Genomic DNA, 11,826 nt, shown 5'->3' on the forward strand with positions numbered 1-11,826 from the left:
GGCTCAGTTCCACTTTCCCGCCCTCTCCCCATAACCCTTAATCCCCTCTCTTATCAAAAACCCATCAACCCACGTCTTAAAAATACTTAGCAAGGCAGCCTCCACCACTTCAACGGGCAGAGAATTCCAGAGATTCACCACCCTTTGAGTGAAGAAGTTCCTCCTCAACTCCGTTCTAAACCGCCCCCCCCCCCCTTTATCTTGAGGCTGTGCCCCCTAGTCCTACTGTCTTTTTTGAGCGGGAAGAGTCTCTCCACCTCTATCCTATCCATCCCATTCATCATCTTATACATCTCAATGAGATCTCCCCTCATTCTTCTAAACTCTAACGAGTACAAACCTAGTTTATTCAGCCTCTCCTCATAGCTCAACCCCCTCAACTCCGGCATCAGCCTAGTAAACCTCCTCTGCACTCCCTCCAAGGCCAAAATATCCTTGCGCAGGTGCGGCGCCCAAAACTGCACACAGTACTCCAGCTGCGGCCTCACCAATGCCCTATACAGCTGCAGCAAGACCTCCCTACTTTTATATTCAATCCCCCTCGCTATGAAGGCCAGCATCCCATTTGCCTTCCTGACCACCTGCTGCACCTGCAAGCTGGGTTTTTGCGACTCATGCACAAGGACCCCGAGGTCCCTCTGCACCGTCGCCTGCTGCAGTTTTTCGCCACGTAAGTAATAGTCCTTCCTACCTTTATTCCTACCAAAGTGGACCACCTCACACTTGCCAACATTAAATTCCATTTGCCATTTCCTGGCCCATTCGCCCAGCCTATCTAGATCCTTCTGCAGACTCTCCACACCCTCCGCACAATTTGCCGTTCCCCCAATCTTGGTGTCATCAGCAAATTTCGACACCCTACACTCGGTTCCCTCCTCCAGATCATCTATATAAATCATGTAACATAAACTGCTAGATAAATATTCCCTTAGTTTTGAGATTATTGAATCAGGCTTGATAAGTACTCATGATGAAATAGTAGTGCCCAAAATGAGCAAATGCTCAAGTTGAGGCCTCAACAGTGTTTAAGGTTTAGCATAGCGTCCTTGTTTTTAGTACCTTTACTAATGCCAGCAATCTGATTTGTTTAACTGCCTTCTCAACTTGTCCTGCCCCTTCCAAGTTTTTTGTACAATCTTGTTCAAATTTAGAGGCTGTGAGAAATTCCATGCTTTCCTTCTTAAAAATTGAACACAATATATTGGAAACTTTATCAAAACAGTTACAGCAGGAATAAAACATTCATGAAAAATATTTTTAGCTAAATTCGCAAAGCAGACATGTTCAACACCACTGTCCTGTCTAACATTAAATCGATGGATGAATCTGAATGTTTTAAAGCTTGGCACTGGCAAAGATGAATTCATCCCAATAAATTCATCCCTTCACTCTAGCCCAATACATTCACCTGGTGGTTCTATCTGACTGACTTTAATGTTGTGCAATGTTGGGATGATATTTGACATCCAGCTGACTCCAACTAATCAGGATCATTAGATTTAGTTGAGTAATGAGTCAAACTTAATAAATAACCTAACTGCAGGGGGAAATTTATCTAATAGTGATCATTAAATGATCAGATTCAATATTAGGTTTGAAAGAAAGAAATCTAATAGTTTTTAAGATTCTAAAATTAAAATTCTAAAATTGTTCAAGCCAACTTAAATGGGATGAGACAGCGGCCGATAACAGCAAATGGATTAAAACTGATGTTGGATAAATCTACAGATGAACAGTGGGAGGCATTCATAATATAATTTAGCTTAATTTAGGATTGGTATATATATCCCTAAGGGCAAGAGCTCTATTTACCAAATAAAACAGCCACTGTTGATCAGATGAGCGCTAAAAAAAACTAAAAGGGACTGGGGGAGATTGAAAGCCCAGCAAAGGCAGACAAATAAAGAGAGCTGGAGAGAAGAATACAAAAAGAAACTTGCTAGCGATATCAAGTTTAATTAAAATAATTTTACAATTACATTATAAAATTGCCTTGGGCAATGTGAGTCTTTTAAAAACAGATTGGATAATACTGCAAATGAAAATTAAAAAATGGCAACTTCTTTTAAGTAATTACTTTGCATCAGCCTTCAAAGTATTTGAAAAAAAAGACACTAAACCTTCAGTATTTGACGGTTTTAAAAGAAGATAAGCAAATTAGAGATGCTTTCGCCATAATATTTTAATGTTGTTGAATCAGAAATTGTTCTTTCAGATTGAAAAATTGCAAATGTAACTTCATCATTTAAGAAAGGTGAGAGAGGTAGAGAAAAAAAGCAAGAAACTATAGGCCTGCTAGCCTGATATCTGTTGCGGCAAAGTTATGGTAATCCAAAATTAAGGACAGAGTGATTGATCACTTGGAGGAATTTGAGATGGTTAGAGAAAACCATTGTAGATTTTTTTAAAGGGCAGATCATGTCTAACAAACTAAATGAATTATTTGAGGAAGCACCTACAGTAAATGGGGAACGTCAAAATGAACAAAAACAAAATACTGCAAATGCTGGAAATACATAACAGATTGAGCAGCATTTGTGAAGAGAGAAACAGAAAATTGACACAACAATGGAAAGCGTTCAGAGAAGATGGTAGTATTATGGCAATGTCACTAGACAAGTCATCCAGGGTCCAGGCTAATGCCCTGGGAACAAGGGTTCAAATCTCCAGCTGGCGGAATTTAAATTCAATTTGTAATATAGTGCTAGTCTCAATTTTGGTGACATGGTAACTAGCAGTTTAGGTAAAAAAAAATTCACCAATGTCCATCAGAGAAAGAAATCAGTATACTATATTAACTAGAAATGGCATGATTTTGAAAAGTGTAAATGAGCAGAGACATCGGTGCTGACATACATCAATCCAATGGCAGGTAAGTTAAGAAAGTGGTAAAAAAAGAAGTGTTGGGGTTACATGAGTTTATTTATAAAGTGTAGAACATAATAGCAAATAAATCATGCTAGAACTTTAAAACTAAAGGTTAGGTTTTAACTGGAATATTGTAGATAATTTGTGCATCACACTTCAGGAAAAGATGCAAGACTTTGAAAAGGATACAGTTTACTTGGAAGTCACCAGAGATGAGTGATTTCAGTTATGAGGAGCTTGAAAAAGTTTGGTATGCTCTCTTTTGAACAGAGATGAATTAATAGAGGTTTTCCAGAAGAGAACTGTCAGTCGGTTAAATAGAGATGAACGTTTTTACAGAGGAAGAACAATTCTGTGTTGAAAGGGTCAATAACTAGGGAACACAGATTTAAAACCATATGCCAAAAGATTTAGAAGGGAGATAAACTACAATGTTTTCACAGTGGCAGGAATCTGGAACGCTCCACCTAAAAAGGTAGTGGAAGCCAATTCTAAACCTTTATTTTAAAAGAAGGGAATCAGACAGACTCTTGAGAGGTAGGAACTTGTAGGGTTACAATTAGCAAAGATGTGCGACTAAGCATGACTGTTACACAGGGAGTATAGATCAAATGGCTTCCTTCGGTGAATTAAGATTCTATTATTCAAAAGGAAGGAGTTTTGAAATGAATTGTAATAACTGCTCTAATCTATCAAACATGAAGTGGATCTCTTAGTAGGTGATTCATCCCAGGAGTCTATTCCACAATTGAGAGATTATGGCTTCTTAACTCCATATACTCAACTTGGTTCCATAACTGAGTGTACTCTTCCCTAACAAAAATACATCCATCTGAGTTTTGAAATTTTCAATTGACCTCGTGTCTGTATTTTAAACAGCAGAGTGTGCCAGATTTTCATACCATTTGTTTGAAGAAATGCTTTGACATCAACCCAGATGCTCCAGCTAATTTTAAGATTAAAATGAATAATGGCGTCTTGTGCCAAGTATCACAGCAGCCTTAAATGTCATCCTCTTGGGGAAAAGGCTAAAGAGCAAATATTAGTGTTAAATGCAATTATAACATCTAACCTACAAGCTAATAACCAATTCTGTTGTTACTATACAACCAAGAGTATGATGATATGGCTTATAGTTTAGTGGTACAAAGGTGCTGGAAGAGAACACTGCATGCAAGTTAACGACTTAATGTTGCACCATCAGATTTTTGTTTTGTGTGACACTCAATGCATATCCTCAAATTGCTTCCTCTACCAATGGAAGACCAGTTTCTCCATTCACTCTTGTGAATTGGCTGAAGTGGACAAGTGCAACATTTAGCATCCATCACCAATTTATCTTAAACCATGCGAGTGTGGGTATAAACACAGATAATCAGGTAAGAAAAGTTAATTGTCTACTCTCGTGATCATGAGTGAACCAGATAGGTTATTACGGCAATCTGGAACCTTCACGGGCACTTTTAAATGCCAGTCTTTTATTTCCTGTTTTTTTTAATATATAAACGGCATTAAAATTTTGAAGCTGCTCTGGTGAGAATTTAACCCATGTTTTCAGTTTGTCCTTTATGCAATGGCAAACCATGGTTAATATCAGTAACTGACTATGCCTATGTTTTACAGTCAAAAGTGCCCTCCCCAGCTGCCAAGCCAACTTAACAGCACAAATCCAGTATCTCACACTTCCAGCATGCACAATACTTTGCTTTTGCACAAATTCAGAACTTCCTGTTGGGGGGATTTTTAAACTCAAATTTGAGCAAATTATGCACTCAATTACATTTTATTGAAATCAACTGATGATACCATACAAGTTAGAATTAGTACTTTCCAAACCTGAAAGAATTTTGAAAAAGCCATTGGGAAAATTACTTACACAAAATCAGAGTTTATTCTGTGAGATCCACTGGCCATGGATTTAAATTCCACCCCTTCTAAATCCACTTCATGTGGCAGACACCATTCAACAATGTTACCTGTGGAGAAGGATGTCAATTATCATGAGAGCAGAGCATGTTGGTCAATTCACACTGCAGTTTCACAGCACTTCACTGAACTCAGGTTGAAGCTAACAATGGCCACACCTCAATTTCACAGAGATTTATTTTTCACCTAAAAATCCTACAAATGGATCTGAGTAAATGCAAGATTTCTAACTCAGATCCTCGGATTGTTGATTAACAGTCTTCACATTGGATAACTATTCTAATCTGTGAGAAATTTCAGAATTTCTCTGTTGGGGCTGTGTCATATATCAACATTTCTCCCTATCGCCATCCTTTTGCTTGCTTGTAGTTATGCAGCACAGAAGAATTAAAGACCCAAGATGAAAGTGTGACTTTATATTTAGAATTTAGCCAGCAGTTCAGCTTAGTTTTGAGCTGCATTTGCACTTTTACTTTGATAAGCCCAAGTTTAGAGGATGGAAGATGAGAACACCACTAGGGCAGCACTGGAACGGTCAAGTTGGTTGGTGACAAAAGCATTGCTGTGGGTTTCAGCAGCAAATGAACTGAGGCAGGAATGGGAACAGGCAATATTACAGAAATGGAAATAGGTAATACTGGTAATAGCAAGGATCACCATCAGAAACACAGATTGAGAGTGTGAACTATATAGTTCAACCTGAGACATTGGTCCAAGCGGAGGGACAAATCAATGGCTGGGGAACAAATTTGATGTTCTGCAGAATGACTTAAAACACGTGTTTCTCTCCACAAATGCTGGCAGACCTTCTAAGATTATCTAGCATTTTGTTTTATTTCAGATTTTCCAACATCCACAATATTTTGCTCTTAATTTCACAAAACTGAAGGTTGGAATCAAGATCCTGCCTCAAGGTTCAATTGGAGAAAACTTTGTCTCATCCAAGATTCAATATCAGACAGTGCAACAACAGTCGAGAGACTAAGATAAGTGTAACACAACAAAGTTAGGTACCATCAGTGTTCACTTGGTATTTGATGTTGTATTTTTGATGTTGGCAAGAGACCACATGCAGATGAAAAATAGGAACGGGCCAAGCAGCAAGCACGGGGCTCCAGAATTAATGGTACAAGAGAATGAAGAGAATCCATTACAAAAGATGTGATGGCTAGCACTGGAGAGTTAAGAATGGAAAAAGGTTGCAAACAGGTTGAGAAGGATGGATAGAGATAGTGCATCATGGTCAAAGTTGCAGAGAATGTCATTTGGGGGTTTAAGAGCATTTCAGTGCTGTGTCAGGGGTTCAAAGTGATGTAACATTCCCACAGTTAGCCCAGCTGAAAACAGATGTGCTCAATTCAAACAATTTTCCGCAATAAAGAATCCATTAAATTGCAAGATTCTGCAAACTAACCTTTGATAAAAATTCTTTTGAAAACCTATTCATGGAACATTAACTTTTAAATGAAAAAGGACTTACAAAAAGTAAAAATATTTATTACCAAACAATAATAGATTTATAGAAACCCTACAGTGCAGAAAGTATGCACCATCAGGTCTGCATCGACCACAATCTCACCCAGGTCCTAACCCCATATCCCTACATATTTACCTACTAATCCCTCTAAACTACGCATTTCAGGACACTAAAGGACAATTTTAATATGGCCAATCAACCTAACCTGCACATCTTTGGACTGTGGGAGGAAACCGGAACACCCGGAGGAAGTCCATGCAGACACGAGGAGAATGTGCAAACTCCACACAGACAGTGAACTAAGCCAGGAATCGAATCCAGGTCCCCAGAGCTGTGAAGCAGCACTGCTAACCATTATAGTACCACACCGCCCTTTCATTTCACAAGCATGAACCACTTCCTTCCAACCCCACAGCAGTAAATAATTGCTAAACAGATAATAGAAACAGCCTATGACTTAAGAGTGAACAAATTTATCTTTCTGAACACATTTTTCATATTCCCAAAACATACTAGAATGTTTCAGTCAGTGAACTGCTTTCAGATTGGAGTCCTAGCGATTTGTTAGCAATTGCAGCAGACAACTAGCACACAGCAAGATCTTAACAGTCAACAAGAAACAGTTATTGAAGTGGTGCCACAAACATCTTATCTGAAAGATAGTGTTTCCATTGAAGTAGCATTCTCTCATTCTGTACAGTAACATCAACATAAGTCATATAACCTAAAGAATTTGACCTTCTGAGTCAGAGGCAAAAGTACTGCCAACTCAGCCTAGCTTTAAGTTTAAAGTTTATTTATAAGTGTCACAAGCTGGCTTAATTAACACTGAAATGAAATTATGTGAAATTCCCTAGTGGCCACACCCTGGCACCTGTTTGGGTACACTAAGGGAGGATTTAGCATGCCCAATACACCTAACCAGCACATCAGCTTTGGACATAAACTGACACTTACATTTTGTTAAGAGGAATGGATTATGAGATTTGAACACCAAATCAGATATTTCTGATGCTAGTATCGCGAGTGCTGTATTCCAGGATTGGTCGCTGTCTGTACGCAGGAAGAAAACTAGGAGCAGGGAAGGGCTAAGTTCCATATCAGTATCTATGATTGTGCATTATTATTCACGGTACCCAAAGTAGATCTGCCTTCAGAAAAGAAAAGGAAGCTGACCTCAGCTGTCTTCATTCTAGTACTCAGACTAATGCATGGCTGATGTCGACTACGAAAACATCAGTGACAGAACCTGACTCAAAGTGACAGCTCTGGTTCAAAAATATGCACCTGTGTAAACTGATTCTTCCTGCCAGTGTAAATCTCATTAGCCCAGAAACTACTACACTATCAGTTACATTTGGTAATTTCTAACTCAGGATTGTGAGTGGACTGAGACAAATATTTTTCTGATGATGCAGGAATTATGTACACATTATGCTATAAAGTGGAAAAGTTACTGCAGCATGAGGGGCCAGAACATTATAGGACCTGTGGGAATTAAAATGCTGAGATATTTCAGATGGGTGGAATTGCAAAAGTGGCGAGATGAGTGTAGTTAGGCTCATTTTGGATTCTTACCTCCAGTGGTCACCTGGGCTGGCCAGGATGTTGACATTTCCAGTCAGTTCATTGTAAAGGGACAGAATACAAACACTACCAAGTATCAATGCCTGTCATTATCTTCACAACTGTTGAATCTTGTTTCTGAACATTTATTTACAAACAAATTTCACTGCACTGATGTTTGGAATGAGAGACTGTCCATTGAGGAGATTCAATTAAACCCAGCCTAAAATTCCCTTGAATTTAGGAGAATGAAAAATACAAAATTCATAAAGGTCTTGGACCTGGGGGGGCATACCCCCTGGCTAGGAAGCCTAGAACTAGGGTCACAATCTCAGGATATGGAGGTCAGTCATTGAGGACCAAGATGAGCAGAAAATGCTTCCGTCAAAGAATTCTGAATCATTGGAATTCTTTTTGTCAGACAGAATTATATTTAAGACTGAGGCCAACAGATTTTTGGATACCCAAGGAACTATGGAATACGTGGATATGCACGAGTGTGGAGTTGAATTAGACGATCAGCCATGAATGGCAGAACAGGCATGAAAGTGCCAAATCACAGAATCTCTACAGTATAGAAGGAAGTTATTCTAACCATTGAGCCTACATCAACAACAATCCTACCCAGGCCTTATCCCCATAACCTCACGCATTAATCCTGGTAATCCCCCTACACTAAGGGGCAATTTAGTGTGACCAATTCACCTACCTGCACATCTTTGGTCTGTTCCAGAATCAGAAACAAAACAAGGAAGCATTCAGAACAGAGGGATTAAGCTGAGTTTGCACACTTCGTTAAAACGACCTACACCTAAAGTACCAATTATTCATTTTTTCTACAGATGTAGGCTATCATGTTTCCAGATACTATTTATGTCTGTCTGCAAGCATCATTGCTCAGAAAGTATTACTTGGAAAAGCAGTCATTATGGCCATTCACTATAGTACATACATTCACTAATACCTCAATGCTTTCAATGTAAAATACCTAAAAGACAGCAGACACTCGGTCCTTTGTACAAGAGCTATTAGACATAACAGAGAGGTGAAAGCTAGAAGTGCAAAGGTTTGGAAAGGAGTTTCAAAAAACGACTGAAATCTCTCGCACTAAAGATGCTGTAGAAAAATGAGGGTGGGGAATTGGTACACACAGGAGGCTAGAATCAGGGGACCAGTGGTTGAAGTGATACAAGGTTGGACAGGCTGTAAGGATTTTAAATCCAATCCATTTTCAAAGATAACTGAAGTACCTCTACATTATCCATTCTTGTGCATTCCCTGCACCAGATCTGCAAGCAACTCTTTTCAGTTCTGCACAGAGGAAATTCAACATGTCTTTGAATGTTGCCAAAACAAAACTAATATCAACTTGCACCTGGTCAGCCAGATATTCACTTCCCAAAAATGTTAAAGGAGACACTTTGGAATGCACTGAACACTTTGCATTTCGTGGCAGCCATCTCTCTAACAGTCACCATTGACGCGGTGATCTAAGACTGGATTAACTGTGCCAGCACAGCCTTCTACAAACTACAGCAGTGTGTTTGACAACAAAGACCTCTGCAAGTCAACAGAAGTCCAAGTGTACAAAGCAATAATCACCATCACACTCCTGTACTGCAGTGAGACATAGGCTGCGTATCAACAAAATGTAAGAGTGCTCAAAAAATTCCAGCAGTAATACCTCTGCAACATCCTATGAATTCAATGGGAGGCCGTGGAACAAATGTTAATGTCCTTCTCGAAACCAGTTCCACAAGCATTCATGGAAAACTGTGGTAAAATCAACTTCAATGAACTGGATACTGCCCGGAAGGCTGAAAATCATCTCCCCCTGCTAGGTCCTCTTTTCTTAACACTCAAGTGACCAATATTCCAAGGGGGCACAAAGAAAACACTTCAAAACCAACCCAAAGCCCTGCCTGATTGACATTAATGATTGGGAAGAGAATGGTGACAACTTGTCCATCAAGCTGTATCGTGCTTTAGGACAATATCTTAATGATGACACAGAGCAGGGACACGGAAGGAAAGAAAGGAAGTTAACCCTGCACTCTGGACTCCACTACTTTTTTAAAATTCATTTATGGGACATGGACCTCGTTGGTTGGCCAGCACTTGTTGCCGGAGGGCAGTTGAGAATCAACCACATTGCTGTGGCTCTGGAGTCACATTTAGGCCAGACTAGGCAAATTTCCTTCCCTAAAGAGACATTAGTGAACCAGATGGGTTTTTCCAACAATCGACAATGGTTTCATGGTCATCAATTGATTTTTAATTCCAGTTCTTTTTTTACTTCAAATTCCACCATTGTGGCGGGATTCGAACCCAGGTCCCCAGAACATTAGCTGAGTTTCTGGATTAATAGTCTAGCGATAATACCACTAGGCCATCACCTCCCCGAGGCAACGTGGGACGCCCTAATCAACGTACACCCAGATTTGCAAATAGAGAATCAGCCTATTTAGTCACATGAAGACCTATGGAAGAAACTTGTGATCCTGAGTAGATGTCATCCTCTAATTGAGGGACAGGAAGCAACAATTGGATCCTGGAATTTATCTTGCCCAAAACTCCCTTTTCCCTAAGAACATATCTAAAACTTCAGATTCACAATTCCAAGAGGTATCCTCCACTTGGCAATCTTCAGTTTATTGTACAAATGACTGGAGTGGGAAGAAAGGCAAGTAATGCTGATAGAATCGCAGAATTAGTAGTCAAGAGCAAAGCACAGTAAAGATTTTAAAAAAATCACTGAATTCCTATAACGAAAGCTGACACAATACAAGATTACTGTCCTAGAATCACAATAACGAAACCCATGGTTTATTTGGAACAACAGAGTAGATAGAGTATTGGGCTTCCTCTGCCCAATGCATTACAACACCTAGTTGTTCATTTAATCTAATGTTAACTATGTGATAATACCTCACTTCATGTCATTTTCACTCTGACACACTATGATCTTTGATACACTTGGCAAATTCAAAAGCAACCAATGCCACAAACATCCAACAGAACTTGCAGGATGGTAGGCAGCAATCAGTGCCCTTTCCCATTTCGTGTGGAGATGCTAGCATTGGATTTACTTGCCCTTCCCATCTCGTCCACCACAAACTCCAGGATAATCCATTTATCTAAGCAGATTCTACGTAGCAGAGGTCAACCTAAGTCAAATCCAACTGGCTTCCAATAAAAGGAACAATGACATTTCAATCACCTGCTTTATTCTCTCTCTCTTACTGTGACTAAGTTACACCCGAGCAACTGGGTCTGCAGTGAACTTTTTACACCTCAATAACGTGAAAGGGACATCGGCATCAAGCGCACATTTTGTTACAGATTAAAATCACTTAGCTGCGACCAAAGTAGAGGACAGACAACCCATCCTCCGCCCCCCCTCGAGTACCACAGATACTCCCTCTGCCTCCTCCCTGTCCCTATGGATACCTCCTCCTCCTGCTGTCACGGATACCCCGCCATCTTCCCGTTGACTCTGCAGCCATTTTAATTGCGGACTCTGTATGAGGGGGAATGCTGCTGTTGAGAGCCCGGCCTCACCTGCTCTGGTGTCGAAAGTCACCACAAACACCGCCACCACCTGCTCTTCTTCCTCCTGCTGCTGAGCTCCCGGAGGGGCGGCCGCCTCCCGCTCCGACCCCGGGCTCCAGCTTTCGGTAGCTCCGCCGCCAGGCGCTAATCCGGCTCCGTTGCCGGCAGCCGGGCTGGTGCCATCCCAGGGAGGGAAGGTGACAGAGGGACCTTCCTCGTACTCTAGCAGTGGAGCGCGGTCCGCCATCCAAACTAGAGCCGGTCCCTCTCAGGATAGCGCTCCTCACTGACTCTCACCAGCTGGGCTGCACAGCAACCGGAAACTACAGCTTCCGACCGGACATGGCGTCAGGCCGAAACGGCACCAGCGCAGCGCCATCTTGGAAAGGACACGCATCGACCTCCTCTTTCCCGTCGAGTCTTGCGAGAAGACGGAT

The 11,826-nt window shown here is 40.7% G+C and overlaps 1 protein-coding gene across 1 annotated transcript in view; it reads right to left on the reverse strand.

The window, feature by feature from the left end:
• dennd11 (DENN domain containing 11) overlaps window positions 1-11,697 on the reverse strand; it is a 36,618-nt gene extending 24,921 nt beyond the window's left edge. The window contains exons 1-2 of the mRNA XM_080190995.1: window positions 11,399-11,697; window positions 4,745-4,844 (exon numbers count right to left, since the gene is read on the reverse strand). Coding sequence (XP_080047121.1) covers window positions 4,745-4,844; window positions 11,399-11,636 — 338 coding nt within the window. The 5' untranslated portion in view covers window positions 11,637-11,697. The remainder of the gene's footprint in view (window positions 1-4,744; window positions 4,845-11,398) is intronic.
• Between the last annotated feature and the right edge of the window lie 129 nt (window positions 11,698-11,826).

This window comes from Carcharhinus amblyrhynchos, chromosome 6 (genome assembly GCF_965287045.1).
Source record: "Carcharhinus amblyrhynchos chromosome 6, sCarAmb.v2.hapA, whole genome shotgun sequence".
Classification (NCBI taxonomy): domain Eukaryota; kingdom Metazoa; phylum Chordata; class Chondrichthyes; order Carcharhiniformes; family Carcharhinidae; genus Carcharhinus; species Carcharhinus amblyrhynchos.